The 18,501-nt window shown below is 43.5% G+C and overlaps 1 protein-coding gene across 1 annotated transcript in view; it reads right to left on the bottom strand.

Annotated features, from left to right (window-relative positions):
- The window catches only part of LOC115137178 (protein IWS1 homolog), a 29,494-nt gene extending 11,315 nt beyond the window's left edge, over positions 1-18,179 (bottom strand). Inside the window, exons 1-10 of the mRNA XM_029673309.2 lie at positions 17,769-18,179; positions 17,138-17,223; positions 14,521-14,792; positions 13,672-14,456; positions 10,205-10,267; positions 9,645-9,846; positions 7,754-7,811; positions 6,229-6,344; positions 5,975-6,125; positions 5,808-5,890 (exon numbers count right to left, since the gene is read on the bottom strand). Of these exons, the coding sequence (XP_029529169.2) occupies positions 5,808-5,890; positions 5,975-6,125; positions 6,229-6,344; positions 7,754-7,811; positions 9,645-9,846; positions 10,205-10,267; positions 13,672-14,456; positions 14,521-14,792; positions 17,138-17,223; positions 17,769-17,811 (1,859 nt within the window). The 5' untranslated portion in view covers positions 17,812-18,179. The remainder of the gene's footprint in view (positions 1-5,807; positions 5,891-5,974; positions 6,126-6,228; positions 6,345-7,753; positions 7,812-9,644; positions 9,847-10,204; positions 10,268-13,671; positions 14,457-14,520; positions 14,793-17,137; positions 17,224-17,768) is intronic.
- Positions 18,180-18,501: the final 322 nt, after the last annotated feature.

Genomic DNA, 18,501 nt, shown 5'->3' with positions numbered 1-18,501 from the left:
ATTATCCCTTATTGATATCTCTTGTTAAATCCACTTCAAATCAGTAGAGACGAAGGGGAGGAAGACCGGTTAAATAAATAAAAAATTTAAAGCCTTGAGACATGGGTTGCGTATGTATACCACTCAGAGGGTGAATGGGCAAGACAAAAGATTAAAGTACCTTTGAACGGGGTATGGTAGTAAGTTGCAGGCGCACCTGTTTAAGTGTCAAGATCTGCAACACTGCTGGGGTCTTCACGCTGAACAATTTCCTTTGTGTATCAAGAATTGTCCACACACACACAACCGTTCAAAGGTTTGGGGTCACTTAGAAATGTCCTTGTTTTTGATCAGAAATACAGTGTAGACATAGTTAATGTTGTAAATGACTACTGTAGCTGGAAACGGCAGATTTTTTTATGGAATATTTACAAAGGCATACAGAGGCCCATTACCAGCAATCATCACTCCTGTGTTCCAATGGCACATTGTGTTAGCTTATCCAAGTGTCATTTTAAAAAGGCTAATTGATCATTAGAAAACACTTTTGCAATTATGTTAGCACAGCTGAAAACTATTTAATGAAGCTGCCAGTTGAAGGCCAGCATCCCGGAGTCGCCTCTTCACTGTTGAAGTTGAGACTGGTGTTTCACGGGTACTATTTAATGGAGCTGCCACAACATTAACAATGTCTACACTATTTCTGATCAATTTGATGTTATTTTAATGGACAAAACATTTTTTTTTTTTAAGGAAATTTCTAAGTGACCCCAAACTTTTGAAACGGTAGTGTATATAAACACACACACACTACCTTCAGAAAGTATTCAGACCCCTTGACTTTCCACATTTAGTTACATTACAGCATTATTCAAAAATGTATTAAACAATCTACAAGGGAAAAATGATTTTTTTTTTTTTAAGAAATATTTGCACATTAAATAAAAAACATAAATACCTTATTTACATAAGTATTCAAACCATTTGCTATGAGACTTGAAGTTGAGCTCAGATGCATCCTGTTTCCACAACTTGGAGTCCACCTGTGATAAATTCAATTGATTGGACATGATTTGGAAAGGGACACACCTGTCTGTATAAGGTCCCACAGTTGACAGTGCATGTCAGAGCAAAACCAAGCCATGAGGTCGAAGGAATTGTCAGTTGAGCTCTGAGACAAGATTGTGTCGAGGCACAGATTGGAGGAAGGGTACACAAAAATGTCCCACTTGGAGTATGACAAAAGGCACCTAAAGACTCTCAGAACATTAGAAACCAGATTATCTGGTCTGATGAAGCCAAGATTTAACTCTATGGCCTGAATGACAATGAAGCAAAGGTGGCAGCATCATGCTGTGGGGATGTTTATCAGCGGCAGGGACTGGGAGACTAGTCAGGATGGAGGGAAGGATGAACGGAGCAAAGTAGAGAGGTCTTTGATGAAAACCTGCTCCGGAGCGCACAAGATCTCAGACTGGGGCAAAGGTTTACCTTCCTACAGGACAACATCCCTAAGCACACAGCCAAGACAATGCAGGAGTGGCTTCGGGACAAGTCTCGGAATGTCCTTGAGTGGCCGAGCCAGGCAGGACTTGAACCTGATCGAACATCTCTGGAGAGAACTAAAAATAGCTGTGCAGCGACACTCCCCATCCAACCTGACAGAGCTTGAGAAGATCTGCAGAGAAGAATGGGAGAAACTCTCCAATTACAGGTGTGTCATGCTTGTAATGTTATACCTAAGAAGACTCGAGGCTGTAATCGCTGCCAAAGGTTCTTCAACAAAGTACTGAGTTAAGGGTCTGAATACTTATATTTTTTATAAAATATTTCTAAAAACCTGTTTTTGCTTTGTCATCATGGGGTATTGTGTGTAGATTTGAGGGGGAAAACAATTTAATAAGTTTTAGAATAAGGCTCTAACGTAACAAAATGTGGAAAAAGTCAAGGGGTTTGAATACTTTACGAATGCACTGTATGTGTATACACACACACCACCAGTCAAAAGGGGTTCTTTTATTTTTTGTATTTTCTACATTGAAGAATAATAGTGAAGTCATAAACTATTAAACAGGTATATGGAATCATGTAGTAAGAAAGTGTTACACGAATCAAAATATATTTTATATTTGAGATTCTTCAAGTAGCCACCGTTTGCCTTGGTGACAGCTTTGCACACTCTTGGAATTCTCTCAACCAGCTTCATGAGGTAGTCACCTGGAATGGATTTCAATTAACAGGTGTGCCTTGTTAAAAGTTCATTTGTGTAATTTCTTTACTTCAAAATGTATTTGAGCCAATCAGTTGTGTTGTGACATGGTAGGGGTGGTATACAGAAGATGGTGTTTTACCAAGTCCACATTATGGCAAGATCAGTCCAAATAAGCAAAGAGAAACGACTGTCCATCATTATTTAAAGACATGATGGTCAGTCAATCTGAAAAAATGTCAAGAACTTTGAAAGTTTCTGCAAGAACAGTTTTAAAAACCAAGCGCTATGGTGAAACTGGGTCTCATGTGGACTGCCACAGGAAAGGAAGACCCAGATTTACCTCTACTCTAGAGGATAAGTTCATTAGAGTTAACATGGTCGAATTGTTGCAAAGAAACCACTACTAAAGGACACCGATAAGAAGAAGAGACTTGCTTGGGTCAAGAAACACAAGCAATGGACATTAGACCGGTGGAAATGAGTCCAAATTTGAGATTTTTGCTTCCAACCGCCGTGTCTTTGTGAGACGCAGAGTAGGTGAACGGATTATCTCTGTACGTGTGGTTCACACCATGAAGCATGGAGGAAGAGGTGTGATGGTCAGTGACTCAACAGGACAATGACCCAACACACCTCCAGGCTGCGTAAGGGCTATTTGACCAAGGAGAGTGATGAGTGCTGCATCAGATCACCTGGCCTCCACAATCACCCGACCTCAACCCTATTGTGATGGTTTGAGATGAGTTGAACCGCAGAGTGAAAGAAAAGCAGCCAAAAAGTGCTCAGCATATGAGGGAACTCCTTCAAGACTGTTGAAGCATTCCTCATGAAGCTGGTTGAGAGAAAAGCAAGTGTGCAAAGCTGTCATCAACGGCAAAGGGTGGCTTCTTTGAAGAATACAAAACAAAATATATTTAGATTTTGAAACACTTTTTTGGTTACTACATGATTCCATATGTGTTATTTCATAGTTTATGTCTTCATTATTATTCTACAATCTACAAAATAAAAACCCTTGAATGAGTAGGTGTGTCCAAACTTTTGACTGGTACTGTACACACCAGTGGAGGTTGCTGAGGGGGGAGACGGCTCATAGGAATGGCTGGAACGGAACGGAACTAATGGAATGGCATCAAACTACGCTTCTGATTTACTGATTTTATTCTACTCAGTCTGCTGCAGCCATTACCACGAGCCCATCCTCCCTAATTAAAAGGTGCCACGAACCTCCTGTAATACACACACACACACACACACAGAGTGTACAAAACATTAGGAACACCTTCCAAATATTGAGTTGCACCGCCCCCTTTCCCCTCAGAACAGCCTCAATTCATCTGGGAATGGACTCTACAAGGTATCTAAAGCTGGATGTCCTTTGGGTGGTGGGCTAGTCTTGACATCAACAGGAAACTGTGGGCATGGAAAACACAGCAGCATTGCAGTTCTTGACACACTCAAACAGGTGCGCCTGGAACATACCACGTTCAAAGGCACTAATATTTTGTCTTCCCATTCAACCTCTGATTGGCGCATATACACAATCTATGTCTCAATTGTCTCGAGGCTTAAAAATCATTGTTTAACCTGTCTCCTCCCCTTCAACTACACCAGACTTTCTTAAAGTATGTTAATGGTGGGTCGCGATGTGTCAGAGTAAATGTATAATTATTTAATGAATTATTGGAATTGATTTGGCCAAGTGCAACTGCGGTCTCTGCTCAGTTTGGCAGCTGCGCGATAGGGAGATGCCCTGGTCTTTTTTCTGCAGTTTTGTTCAAGATCACTCCGCAACACACACTGCAGCGTTGTGGTTCAGCAGCAGACGATGCGCTGTCGTTCAGCAGCAGACGACGCGCTGTCAGCCACAGACTCGCCATCAAATAGTGTCATGCTAGCCACAAGTTCTGAGTGAGCTCAATCGTCATGAAAAGCCAATACACTGATGAGTTTCTCCCTCTTTCACACAAACTTCGAGAAATAACGAGAAGTTCCCTCAATGTTTTTTGTTCGGGGAAGCGCTTAGTCAATCAAAATGAACAAATTCCTATAACGACATGTCCTGACCAAACATCCACAGCGTGACGGTGTACCCAGGGAATTATTACAGAACAGGGCAGAATGCTTCAGGAAAGTGCTTCCACAGTGGAAAAGTCAGTCAGCTAGCAGGGCATTGTCATTCTATAAACAGGTGATAAGCAGAAATAAGGGAATACTAACTCTCATAGTAGTATATGAGAGTTTCTCTTTAAAACAATCCCCTGGCCTTGTACACAGCTAATAGCTAACGTTAGCCAAAGCAAGCTAACTAGCTACTGATAAGTGCAACCCTAAGTAACAGTACAGATAAGGATGAAAAATTCAGGCCTACTGTACATTTTACTGTATAAATTATTGTTGAAAACTAGTCTAGGTTGGAACTGTTGCTGTTAAAATACAAGTCATCATTTTTTATTCTGAACTGGAATAAACTGATTGAAGCCAGATACTTTTTGAGACAAGCGCACACACAGTTCTGGGTTGCTCATCTGCAGCAAGAAGCTGTCTCCTGCCTGCCTGAGAAAGCGGTACATGTTCTGGTCAAGTTTGGCACCACATGCCCATGTCAGTCAGGGTCTCAACTCTGGATTACTTAAAAAACACGTACAGAAACAGTCTCAATGCTGAGCATGACCTCGGTGTTGTACTGTCAAAAACTGATCCCAGAATAGACCTGCTTGTTGAAAACGTCAACCAGCCACACACCTCTCATTAGGACTGTGTGTGTGTGTGTGTGTTTCCCGGTCTACATCCGTGTGATAGTTTTTAAAAATATTTTATTTATTTAAATTGAACCTTTATTTAACTAGGCAAGTCAGTTAAGAACTATTTCTTATTTACAATGATGGCCTATGGCGGCCAAACCTGGTCAATGCTGGGATAATTGCGTGCCGCCTGTGGGACTCCCAATCGCGTCAGGATGTGATACAGCCTGGATCAATCAGTTTGTTCCAGTTCAGAATAAAACTGACAACTTCTATTTTAACAGCAACAGCTCCAACCTAAACTTTCTTTCAACAATCATTTCTACAGTAAGATGTACAGTAAGCTTGATCATTTACTTACAGTTGCACTATCAAAAAGCCTGTGTGTCAGTTCTGTTATGCATCTGTGATCAATCAGTTTGTTCCAGTTCAGAATAAAAATTATTTATTGAATTTTAACAGCAACAGTTCCAACCCAGACTGATATGTAAGAGTTTTTAAATGCGGGGAAAATAAACATGAAAAGCTATTGGATATGGCTATTTAATTAAATTGTTATTCGTTTTTGGCTACATTGGATTTGTTTTAGGCATAAGGGCAATGAAATGTACCAATATTTACGTATAGTTTAATACGTTCCTAAGCTTGGGTCTCAGGAAATGATGAGAATTTCTCATTTGGGTTCCAGGCTGAAAAAGTTTAAGAACCCCTGATCTACAGATTGAGGTGGAATTAACAAGTGACATCGATAAAGGATCATAGCTTTCACCTGGTCAGTCTGTCATGGAAAGAGCCAGTGTTGCTAATGTTTTCTACACTCAGTGTCTATAGACTAGGCTTGTAGTAGTATTGAGAGCCATGGATAGACTCACTTTTTTAGGTGCATAACTACAGTGGGGAGGAGGGTCAGCTTTTTTAACGCTGGTTTCTTCTGAGCGTTCAGTGTTCTGTCCTCCTGTAAAATCACATAGAATGGTACACCCACACCAGAATTGTGAAGACCTATGACAGAACACACATTTTGGGGCCAGAACATCACCTCTGCAGCTTCTGTCATCTTGGTGATCATAGCGCTGACCACGTCATCAGCGTCACTGATGAATGTTCCCCCGTCGCGGTTCCGTCGGCGCTTCCCGCTCTGGGCCTTCTTACGAGCCAGCATCACGTCGAAGTCCGACATGAAACTGGTGCTGAATAGAAACAGAGTCAGCCATGCCTCCACTATAGAATGAAAGTATAGTGGCAAGTGGAAATCGACTGATTGAAAACATTGAGATTACATGAGATACTCACTCTTGGCCACCACCCCTGTCCACGCCCTCATCAGAGTCAGAGTCATCTGCCATTCCTTTCTTCGCAGAGGCCTGAGATTGGCTCTTATCCCCCTCCAGATCCTCCTGATTGAAACCCTATATTGGTGCAGAAACAACAACGTCAGCCGCAGGGAACTTGAATCAGATGCGGTATAGTTTCGGTGTTTAGACAATTCCCGAGAGTCCCTAAACCTTTGGGGGCGGTTTCGCAACAAATTAATTCTAAGTGTTTTTAAAGGCTTGCTCCAATCTTCAACCAAACTTACTGTGCATTCGAGAAAGTATTCAGACCACTTCACTATGTTACCTTACAGCCTTATTCTAAAATGGATTAAAATAAAACTCAATCTACACACAATACCCCATAATGACGAAGCAAAAACATTTTTTTTTAAACACACTTTTGCCCATTTATTAACTAAAAACAGAAATACCTTATTCACATAAATATTCAGACTCTTTTTACTCAGGTGCACCCTGTTTCCGTTGATAATCCTTGAGAAGTTTCTACAACTTGATTGGTGTCTACCTGTGGTAAATTCTATGAATTGGATTTGGAAAGGCACACCTGTCCATATACAAATTCCCACAGTTGACAGTGCATGTCAGTTATAAATTATACTTTGGATGGTGTATCAATACACCCAGTCACTACAAAGATGTTTTGTCCTGAATACAAAGCATTATGTTTGGGGCAAATCTAACAACATCACTGAGTACCAATCTACATACTTTCAAGCATGGTGGTGGCTGCATCATGTTATGGGTATGCTCTTCATCGGCAAGGACTAGGGAGTTTTTTAGGGGGGATGAAAATAAACGTTATAGAGCTAAGCACAGGCAAAATCCTACAAAAAATATATAGTTCAGTCTGCTTTCCAACAGACACTGGGAGACAAATTCACCTTTCAGCAGGACAATAACCTAAAACACAAGGCCAAATTTACACTGGAGTTTCTAACCAAGATGACAAATGTTCCTTAGTGGTATAGTTACCGTTTTGACTTTAATTGGTTTGAAAATATATGGCAAGACTTGAACATGGCTGTCTAGCAATGATCAACAATAAGAGTTTAAAAAACAAAACAGGCATATTGTACAATCCAGGTGTGCAAAGCTCTAAGAGACTAAGAGATACTGTATATTTGTGTTTTATTTCTCAATATTCTTTAAAAATATATAATTTCTTTCACTTCGTCAGAGTATTTTGTGTAGATTCAAAATAAATAAATCTATCCATTTTAATCCCATTTTGTAATAACAAAATGTCAAGGAGTTTGACTACTTTTGGAAGGCACTGTATCTACCTCATACCCCTGCACATGGACTTGGTACTGGTACCCCATGTATATAGCCAAGTTATCTTTACTCACTGTGTATATCATGACTTTGCTATTATTTCTCTATTTTCTTTCTCTCTGCATTGATGGGAAGATACCATAAGTAAGCATTTCACTGTTGTTCATGAAGCATGTGTCGAATAAAATTTGATTTGTACAACTCACCGTAAACTCTTCCCCCTCTTCATCGCCAGAGTCACCAAAAATGTCTGCAATCATTTTCCTATTCGAGAGAGAGCATACCATACTGACTACAACACACACATCCTTTCAGTACATACGGAAAGTATTCAGACCCCTTCACTTTTCCACATTTTGTTACGTTACAGCCTCATTCTAAAATGGACTAAATACATTTTTTCCTCATCATTCTACACACAATACCCCACAATGACAAAGCAAAAACAGTATTCAGAACCTTTACTAATCTTAATTAAGTTTAGGTGCATCCTGTTTCCATTGATCATCCTTGAGGTGTTTCTACAACTTGATTGGTGTCCACCGGGGGTAAATAACATTTATTGGACATGATTTGGAAAGGCCCACCTGTCTATATAACGTCCCACAGTTGACAGTGCATGTTAGAGCAAAAATCAAGCCATGAGGTCCAAGGAATTGTCCGTAGAGCTCCGAGACAGGATTGTGTCACAGATCTGAGGAAGGGTACCGAAAAATGTCTGCAGCATTGAAGGTCCCCAAGAACACAGTGGCCTCCATCATTCTTAAATGGAGGAAGTTTGGAACCACCAAGCCTCTTCCAAGAGCTGGCCGCTCGGCCAAACGGAATAATCGGGGAGAAGGGCCTTGGTCAGCGGGGTGACCAAGAACCCGATAGTCACTCTGACAGAGCTTCAGCTCTACGGAGATGGGAGAACCTCCCAGAAGGACAACCATCTCTGCAGCACTCCACCAATCAGGCTTTTATGGTAGAGTGGCCAGACAGAAGCCACTCCTCAGTAAAAGGCACATGACAGCCTGCTTGGGAGTTTTTGGCAAAAGGCACCTAAAGGACTCTCAGACCATGAGAAACAAGATTATCTGGTCTGGTGAAACCAATATTGAACTCTTTGGCCTGAATGCCAAGCGCCACGTCTGGAGGAAACCTGGCACTATCCCTACGGTGAAGCACGGTGGCGGCAGCATCATGCTGTGGGGATGTTTTATCGCGGCAGGGACTGGGGGAACTAGTCAGGATTGAGGCCAAGGTTCACCTTCCAATAGAACGACCTTAAGCACACAGCCAAGACTACACATGAGTGGCTTGGGAACAAGTCTCAAAGTCCTTGAGTGGCCCAGCCTGAGCCAGGACTTGAACCTGTTCGAACATCTCTGGAGAGACCTAAAAATAGCTGTGCAGTGACCCTCCCCATCCAAACTGACAGAGCTTGAGAAGATCTGCAGAAAAGAATGGGAGAAACTCCTCAAATACAGTTGTGCCAAGCTTGTAGCGTCATACCCAATAAGACTCAAGGATGTAATCGCTGCCAAAGGTGCTTCAACAAAGTACTGAGTAAAGAGTCTGAATAGTTATGTAAATGTTATATTTCAGTTTAATTTATTTAAAAATAAAAATAAATGTTTTTACTGTTTTTGCTTTGTCATTATGGGGCATTGTTGGTAAAAAAAAAAAATCATCTATTTTAGAAAAAGGCTGTAATGTAAATGTCAAGGGGTCTGAATACTTTCCAAATGCACTGTACATAGCTACTTCATACCACAGCACATTGACCCGGCAATTGTAACTTATTTTTACTCATTGTTATTCACTAAGTATTTATTCCTTTTGTCACTATTTCAATATAAATCTATCTCTAACTCTATTGTTGGAAAGGGACCCATAAGGAACCATTTCACTGTTAGTCTACACCCGGTGTTCACAAAGCATTTGATTGGATTTATGTCAAGTTCCACAATAGAAATACTACTACTTTCATTACAGAAAGAATCTCAAATCGGATAAAAACGAAAGTAAACAAAAATGTCATTTGTGTAAGGAAAATCATAACTCAAACTAAAAAGGAGTGTGTGTGGGGGAGAGGGGGATCGGAATACTTACTCTTCCTCGTCGCCTGAATCGCTGTCGCTACCAAACAGTGTTTTCTCGTCCTTCTTCCCTCCTTCCACCTTCTGTCCATCATCCTCGTCTTCGCTTTCTGATCCCAGTTCCCGCAGTTTGGCCATGGTTTTGTCGGGCGCCTCCGAGCCTGCGTCACTGTCGGAGTTGTCATCGTCAGACACGGCGCGGCTCTTCTTCACCACTGAGGAAGAGTCACCACCATTATTATCATCCTCAGCCCCACGGCTCTGACAAAAACTATTTTACATGATTTAACCATGAAGTCCAACTGAGGTCAGAAGACCACTTTTACAAGGGAGACCCAGCCAACAGAGCATGTCAATAAAAAAAACACACACCTAACACACTACAGTGTAGTGTACACTATGTAGGAAATAGAGGGTAATTTAAGATTCAGCCTTAATCGCCACACACTAGCTAACCATCAGACTTCAAGATAAGGTGTGCCTCTTAAATGGAAACCTATTCCCCATACAGTACATTACTTTTGACTAGAGCCACCCAACTGCACATGCCCAGCTGCCGGTCTGTCATATTACCTGGTTCGTCAGCCTTCTCCTCCTCACCTTCACTGTCTGACAGGATGGCTTTCTTCCTCTTCACTGTAACAGTACATAGACATCAAAATCACATTAACATACAGTGGGGCAAAAAAGTATTTAGATAGCCACCAATTGTGCAAGTTCTCCCACTTAAAAAGATGAGAGGCCTGTAATTTTCATCATCGGTACACTTCAACTATGACAGACAAAATGAGAAAAAGAATCCAGAAAATCACATTGTAGGATTTTTAATGAATTTATTTGTGAAGCGATGGGTAACGCTGTGTGGCTGTTGTCGATGTGTTCCTGGTTCGAGCCCAGGTAGGGGCGAGGAGAGGGACGGAAGCTATACTGTTACACTGGCAATACTATAGTGCCTATAAGAACATCCAATAGTCAAAGGTATATGAAATACAAATGCTAAGCTACAGGACTGTTTTGCTAGCACAGACTGGAATATGTTCCGGGATTCCTCCGTTGGCATTGAAGAGTACACCACATCTGTCATTGGCTTCATAAGTAAGTGCATTGATGACGTCGTACCCACAGTGACTGTACGTACATACCCCAACCAGAAGCCATGGATTACAGGCAGCATCCGCACTGAGCTAAAGGCTAGAGCTGCCGCTTTCAAGGAGCGGGAGTCTAACCCAGCCGGAAGCTTATAAGAAATCCCGCTATGCCCTACAACGAACCATCAAACAGGCAATGCGTCAATACAGGGCTAAGATCGACTCGTACTACGGCGGCTTTGCCGCTCGTCGGATGTGGCAGGTCTTGCGAACCATTACAGACTACAAAGGGAACGCCACCCGAGAGCTTCCCAGTGACACGAGCCTACCAGACGAGCGAAACTACTTCTATGCTTGCTACGAGGGAAATAACACTGAAACATGAGAGCACCAGCTGTTCGGGAAGACTGTGTGATCACGCTTTACCGCAGCCGATGCAAGTAAGACCTTCAAACAGGTCAACATTCACAAGGCCGCAGGGCCAGACGGATTTCCAGGACGTATACTGCGAGTATGCGCTGACCAACTGGCCAGTGCCTTCACTGACATTTTCAACCACTGCCTGTCCGAGTCTGTAATACCAACATGTTTTAAGCAGACCACCATAGTCCCTGTGCTCAAGAACACTAAAGTAACCTGCCTAAACAACTACCGACCCGTAGCACTCACGTCTGTAGCCATGAAGTGCCTTGAAAGGCTGGTCATGACTCACATCAACACCATCATCCCAGAAACTCTAGACCCACTCCAATTTGCATACCACCACAACAGATCCACAGATGATGCAATCTCCATTGCACTCCACATTGCCATTTCTCACCTGGACAAAAGGAACACCTATGTGAGAATACTATTCATTGATTACAGCTCAGCGTTCAATACCATAATACCAAAGCTCATCAATAAGCTAAGGTCCCTGGGACTAAACACCTCCCTCTACAACTGGATCTTGGACTTCCTGGCGGGCCAACCCACACATCTGCCACGTTGATCCTCAACACAGGGGCCCCTCAGGGATGCGTGCTCAGTCCCCTCCTGTACTCCCCATTCACTCATGACTGCACACCCAGGCACGACTCCAACACCATCATTACATTTGCAGATGACAACAGTGGTAGGCCTGAACACCGACAACGACGAGACAGCCTATAGGGAGGTAGTCAGAGACCTGGCCGTGTGGTGCCAGGACAACAACCTCTCAATGTGATCAAGACAAAGGAGATGATTGTGGACTACAGGAACAGGAGGACCGAGCAAGCCCCAATTCTCATCGACGGGGCTGTAGTGGAGCAAGCTGAGAGCTTCAAGTTCCTTGGTGTCCACATCACCAACAAACTAACATGGTCCAAACACACCAAGGTTATCGTGAAGAGGGCACGACAAAGCCTATTCCCCCTCAGGTAACTGAAAAAGATTTGGCATGGGTCCTCAGATCCTCAAAAGGTTCTCCAGCTGCACCATCGAGAGCATCCTGACTGGTTGTATCACTGCCCGGTACGGCAACTGCTCTGACTCCGACCGCAAGCAACTACAGAGGGTAGTGCGAAAGGTCCAGGAAATCACTGGGGCAAAGCTTCCTGCCATCCAGGACCTCTATAGACCAGGTGGTGTCAGAGAAAAGTCCTACAATTTTTCAAAGACTCCAGCCACCCTAGTCATAGACTGTTCTCTCTGCTACCGCACGGCAAGCAGTACCAGAACGCAAAGTCTAGGTACAAGAGGATTCTAAACAGTTTCTACCCTCAAGCCATAAGACTCCTAAAACTCTAGTCAAATGGTTACCCAGACTATTTGCAGTGTCCCCCTCTTTACACCACTGCTACTCACTGTTGTCATCTATGCATAGTCACTTTAATTACACGACCTACATGTACATATTCCCTCAACTAACCGGTTCCCCCGCACATTGACTCTGTATCGGTACCCACTTGTATAAAGTCTCACTATTGTTATTTCACTGCTGTTACTTTTATCTCTTATCTGTATTGTTTTGAAACTGCATTGTTGGTTAAGGGCTCGTAAGTAAGCATTTCACTGTAAGGTCTACACCTGTTGGATTCGGCGCGTGTGACTAATACAATTTTATTTGATTTCACTCTCCCGAAACGGACAACAAATACAACTGGATTCGTTATCCCTTTCTTGCCCTGCCTCCAGTCCACTTACTGATATTTGAACAAGAGAGCCTCATCGAAATTGCAACAAGCGGTTTTGTGAAAATTGAATTTAAATCAGAAGCCACTGCCAGATTTCTGGATAGGGCTGCGCTCAGAGTATCCTGCCTTGGCAAATCGTGCTGTTAAAACACTGATGGCCTTTGCAACCACATACCTATGGGAGAGTGGATTCTCAGCCTTCACTAGCATGAGAACTAAATACAGTCAGACTGTGTGTGGAAAATGATTTTAGACTGAGACTCTCCAATACAACCCGACATTGCAGAGTTATGTGCATCCAGTCAAGGATGCACTCCCTTCTCATTTACCAGTGGTTATTTAAAAAAAAAAATCAAACAAATAAGGTTTTATATGTAAGATGGCTAAATAAAGAGCAAAATTATTGATTATTATATTATTATTTGTGCCCTGGTCCTATAAGAGCTCTTTGTCACTTCCCACAAGCCGCGTTGTGACAAAAACTCACACTCATTCTTATGTTTAATAAATGTATCGTATACTGTGTTTGGCAGGCTTACAATGATGGCAAAAAACAACATTTGAGAGTGCACTGACCCTGGTACGCAGCTGGAGGTTGAATGTTTGAAGGGGTACAGGACTATAAAAAGTTTGGGAACCCTGGTTTAAACAATAACATGGAACTGTTGTAGTATGAATGCGTGTACTAAACCAGAGCATGTCGATATCTAGAGCAAGTGAATAGAAAATATATTTGAATAGGGATCAGTAGATTGTGCACTTATCAAGAGTCAACTCTGATGTAAATTGCACCTACTTGGCATCTCGTCGTCATCCTCACTAACTTCCCCCACCAGTTTTGCGGGACTCTCCTTCTCCTGGTCACTGCCTGCAGCTGCTCTCGCTGGCCGAGCCTCCACCTCATCCTCACTGTCGGAGTGCATTACAGCCTTCCACTTCCCTTTATTCTTGCCGCCCTCCTCTCCATCAGACTCTATCTGCGCTTTGTGTTTGGACGCCTCAATCTCAGAGTCACTGTGTGCAGACGAGTGTCTGCTCCGGGCTGGGGGCCGATTCTCGTTCTCAGAGTCGCTCCCGGCTGCATCCCGTTTGGTTTCTTTCTCCTCCATGTCGGAGGTGCTGCCTCCGCGTTTGGGCCGGGACTCCTCCATGTCGGGGGTGCTGCCTCCGCGTTTGGGCCGGGACTCCTCCATGTCGGGGGTGCTGCCTCCGCGTTTGGGCCGGGACTCCTCCATGTCGGAGGTGCTGCCTCCGCGTTTGGGCGGGGACTCCTCTATGTCGGAGGTGCTGCCTCCGCGTTTGGGCGGGGACTCCTCTATGTCGGAGGTGCTGCCTCCGCGTTTGGGCGGGGACTCCTCTATGTCGGAGGTGCTGCCTCCCCGTTTGGGCGGGGACTCCTCTATGTCGGAGGTGCTGCCTCCCCGTTTGGGCGGGGACTCCTCTATGTCGGAGGTGCTGCCTCCCCGTTTGGGCGGGGACTCCTCTATGTCGGAGGTGCTGCCTCCCCGTTTGGGCGGGGACTCCTCTATGTCGGAGGTGCTGCCTCCCCGTTTGGGCGGGGACTCCTCTATGTCGGAGGTGCTGCCTCCCGTTTGGGCGGGGACTCCTCTATGTCGGAGGTGCTGCCTCCCGTTTGGGCGGGGACTCCTCCATGTCGGAGGTGCTGCCTCCCCGTTTGGGCGGGGACTCCTCCATGTCGGAGGTGCTGCCTCCCCGTTTGGGCGGGGACTCCTCTATGTCGGAGGTGCTGCCTCCCCGTTTGGGCGGGGACTCCTCCTTGTTATCGCTGTCTGCAGGCCCAGGGGCCTCCCCTTCAGAGTCCCTGTCCGCCCGTTCGGGGCACTTGTTGTCTGACCCGCTGGCCACGCCGTTTGTCTCCATGGCCTGAGCAGCTCCCTCACCATCATTATTCTCATCCTGAATAAAAAAAACAGAAATATAAAATGCTTTATAATTCTACAGTTAGGAATGGATACAAGGATCTAGTGTGACCCTTTTACTTACATATGTCCCTAAATATTTTGCTGTTCGACCTGACATTTTTATTTAGTGGCCCTAGAAAAATTATTATTATTTTGTGTCAATTATTACCTCATTTTTCATTGTGCTCCTAAATTTCTGTGTGAGCCTACATTTTTCCTTCCAAAAACAGTCAGCATAGAACCATGGGATATTACAGTACCAGTCAATGGTTTGGACACACCTACTCATTCAAAGGTTTTTCTTTATTTTTACTATTTTCTACATTGTAGAATAATAGTGAAGACTTCAAAACTATGAAATAACACACATGGAATCATGAAGAATCTCACACTATTTGTGTACTACAAGTAGCCACCCTTTGCCTTAATGACAACTTTGCACATTCCCACAACCAGCTTCATGAAGTTGTCACATGGAATGCATTTTAATTAACAGGTGTGACTAGCTACAAATATTGAGATGTTTGGTTCCAACCGTCGTGTATTTGTTAGATGCAGAGTAGGTGAACGGATGATGTACACATGTGTGGTTTCTACCGTGAAGCATGGAGGAGGTGGTGTGGGGTGCTTTGCTGGTGACACGGTCAGTGATTTATTTTGAATTCAAGGCACACTTAACCAGCATGGCTACCACAGAGATACGCCATCCCATCTGGTTTGCGCTTAGTGGGACTGTCGTTTGTTTTTCAACAGGTCCTGGACTTCCTGACGGGCTGCCCCCAGGCGTTGAAGGTAGGAAACAACATCTCCACTTTGTTGATCCTCAACACTGGGGCCATGCACTCCTCCAACAGACGACACAACAGTAGTAGGCTTGATTACCAACAATGACGTGACAGCCTACAGGGAGGAGGTGAGGGCAATTGGAGTGTGGTGTCAGCAAAACAACCTCAAACTCAATGTTAACAAAAACAAAGGAGATGATCATGGACTTCGGGTAACAGCAAAGGGAGCACCCCCCTATCCACATCAACGGGACAGCCGTGGAGAAGGTGGAAAGTTTAGTTCCTCGGCGTACACATCATGGACAAACTGAAATGGTCCACCCACAGAGACAGTGTGGTCAAGGCGCAACAGCGCCTCTTCAACCTCAGAAGGCTATAGAAATTTGGCTTGTCACCTAAAACCATCAAACTTTTTTCTACCGCCTGGTACAGCAACTGCACCATCCACAACCGCAAGGCTCGCCAGAGGGTGGTGCGGTCTGTACAACGCTTCACCGGGAGCAAACTACCTGCCCACCAGGACACCTACAGCATCCGATGTCACAGGAAGGCCAAAAAGATCTTCAAGGACAACAACCACCCGAGCCACTGCCTCTTCACCCCGCTACCACCCAGAAGGCTGTGCATCAAAGCTGGGCCCGAGACTGAAAAACACCTATCTCAAGGCCATTAGACTGTTAAACAGCCATCATTGGCTGCTGCCTACATACAGACTCGAAATCATTGGCCACTTCAACAAATGGATCACTAGTCACTTTAATAATGTTTACACATCTTGCATTACTCATCTCATATGGATATACTGTATTTTATACGATCCATTGCATCTTGCCTATGCAGCTCGGTCATTGCTCATCCATATATTTATATGTACATATTCTTAATCCATTCCTTTACTTAGATGTGTGTATTAGGTAGTTGTGGAATTGTTAGATTACATGTTAGATATTGCTGCACTGTCAGAACTTAGAAGCACAAGCTTTTTGCTAAACTCAATAACATCTGCTAACCATGTGTATGTGACCAATACAATTTGATTTGATTTTGAAACACACCTCCAGGCTGTGTAAGGGCTATTTGACCAAGAAGAAGACTAATGGAATGCAGCATCAGATGACTTGGCATCCAAAATCACATGACCTCAACCCAATTGAGATGGTTTGGGATGAGTTAGACCGCAGAGTGAAGGAAAAGCAGCCAACAAGTAATCAGCATATGTGGAAACTCCTTCAAGACTGTTGGAAAAGCATTCCAGGTGAAGCTGGTTAAGAGAATGCCAAGAGTGTGCAAAGCTGTCATCAAGGGTGACTCCTTTGAAGCATCTCAAATATTTGTTTAACACTTTTTTGGTTACTACATGATTCCATATGTGTTATTTCATAGTTTTGATGTCTTCACTATTATTCTACAATGTAGAAAATAGTCAACTTTTGACTGGTACTGTATATTTATTTTTAAATGTTAAATCGGTATGTGCAAAATGGTCTGGAAATCAAGAGGGCTTGACCACCATACTGGTTATCTTAACGTCTTGCTTAGATAACTATCCCCTTACCTCAGAGTGGCGTGGCTCATTCCTCATCTCCTCTTCCCCATCTGAACCAGGAGCATGTTCGTCCTGTACCGGGGTGCCACCACCATCTACAGTACCAGGACATAACCAACACTTTTTTTGGCATTCCAGAATTAATGTTTATAAATATTTGTATCATATACAACGGGCATGAGGACCGTGCACACAATAACAATGATGCAACAGTAACCCTCGTTTTGTCACAGCTGGACTACTGCCCAGTTGTGTGGTCAGGTGCCATATAGGGACTTGGGAAAATTACAGCTGACCCTTAAATGTACACGGAGAGCTAACATTAATAATACGCATGTCAATCTCTCATGGCTCAAAGTAGAGGAAAGATTTACTTCATCACTACTTGTTTTTGTAAGAAGTGTTGACAAGCGGAATGCACCGAGCTGTCTGTTTAAACTACTAACACACAGCTCTGACACCCATGTATACCCCACAAGACATACCACCAGAGTGGCCAGAGGGCACACACTTAATGTATCGTGAAACCTTCTGTAAAATGTATTTTAAATGTTTAAAATGATATTATAATGTACTTCCTTAGGCTAAAGTTAGCAAGCTACAGTAATCAGCGCCGAGCCGGGATCAAAGTAGGTCTTACCAGAGTGGTTCCCGGAGAAGAATTCGTCCTCTTCGCCATCCATTTGTCCGAAGGACACTATGGACAATCAACTCAGTACCTAGGCTCGGCGAATAATCAATTGTATCTGTGGTAATTGAGTCAACGAGAAAATGCAAGTTTCCCGAAACAAACAATCTGCATCGAAAATGGGCCCTGCTGCTAGCTAGTTAGCAACCACAACTTGAACAATGTCAAGATCCAGCTAAGGAAATAAGACCCCCTAGGCAGATGAGTCTGGAAGCTAGCCAGCAATGATAGTGTCTCTGGCCGGTCAACAAATTAAAGCAATAGCTAATTGATCAACATTAGCAAGTAGCTGTATAAAACAGTCCTGCGATGTCCAAAATGGGGTCAAAGGACTGGCGCCGTCATATGCTCATGCGTTCAGTTTAGGTCGCTCTTCGAATGACGTAGTCTTATGCGCATGTATTTAAAAATTCTTCGAGACTCTTGTTGTACAGTAGGCTACCTTACATTAAAGGAAATGTTTTATTTTTATAACCAATTTTTTTTTAACCAAATATAACCTCTCTTTTTTTAAATGTAAATAGGGTCCAGACACCTTTCTTGAGATTTCACATGTTTTAGAGAAACATACCCCAAACAGCACTGCCTCACCCTCTTTGTGTTGTATTAGGGGCCCTGAAAAAAACATGAACAAAACACATCAAAACGTCATTTTAGAAACGGCAAATCTCTCAGTTTGGTGATG

This window comes from Oncorhynchus nerka, linkage group LG11 (assembly GCF_034236695.1).
Source record: "Oncorhynchus nerka isolate Pitt River linkage group LG11, Oner_Uvic_2.0, whole genome shotgun sequence".
NCBI lineage: Eukaryota > Metazoa > Chordata > Actinopteri > Salmoniformes > Salmonidae > Oncorhynchus > Oncorhynchus nerka.
The sequence above is the reverse complement of the archived record's forward strand: the minus strand, read 5'-3'. Positions and strand labels throughout refer to the sequence as shown.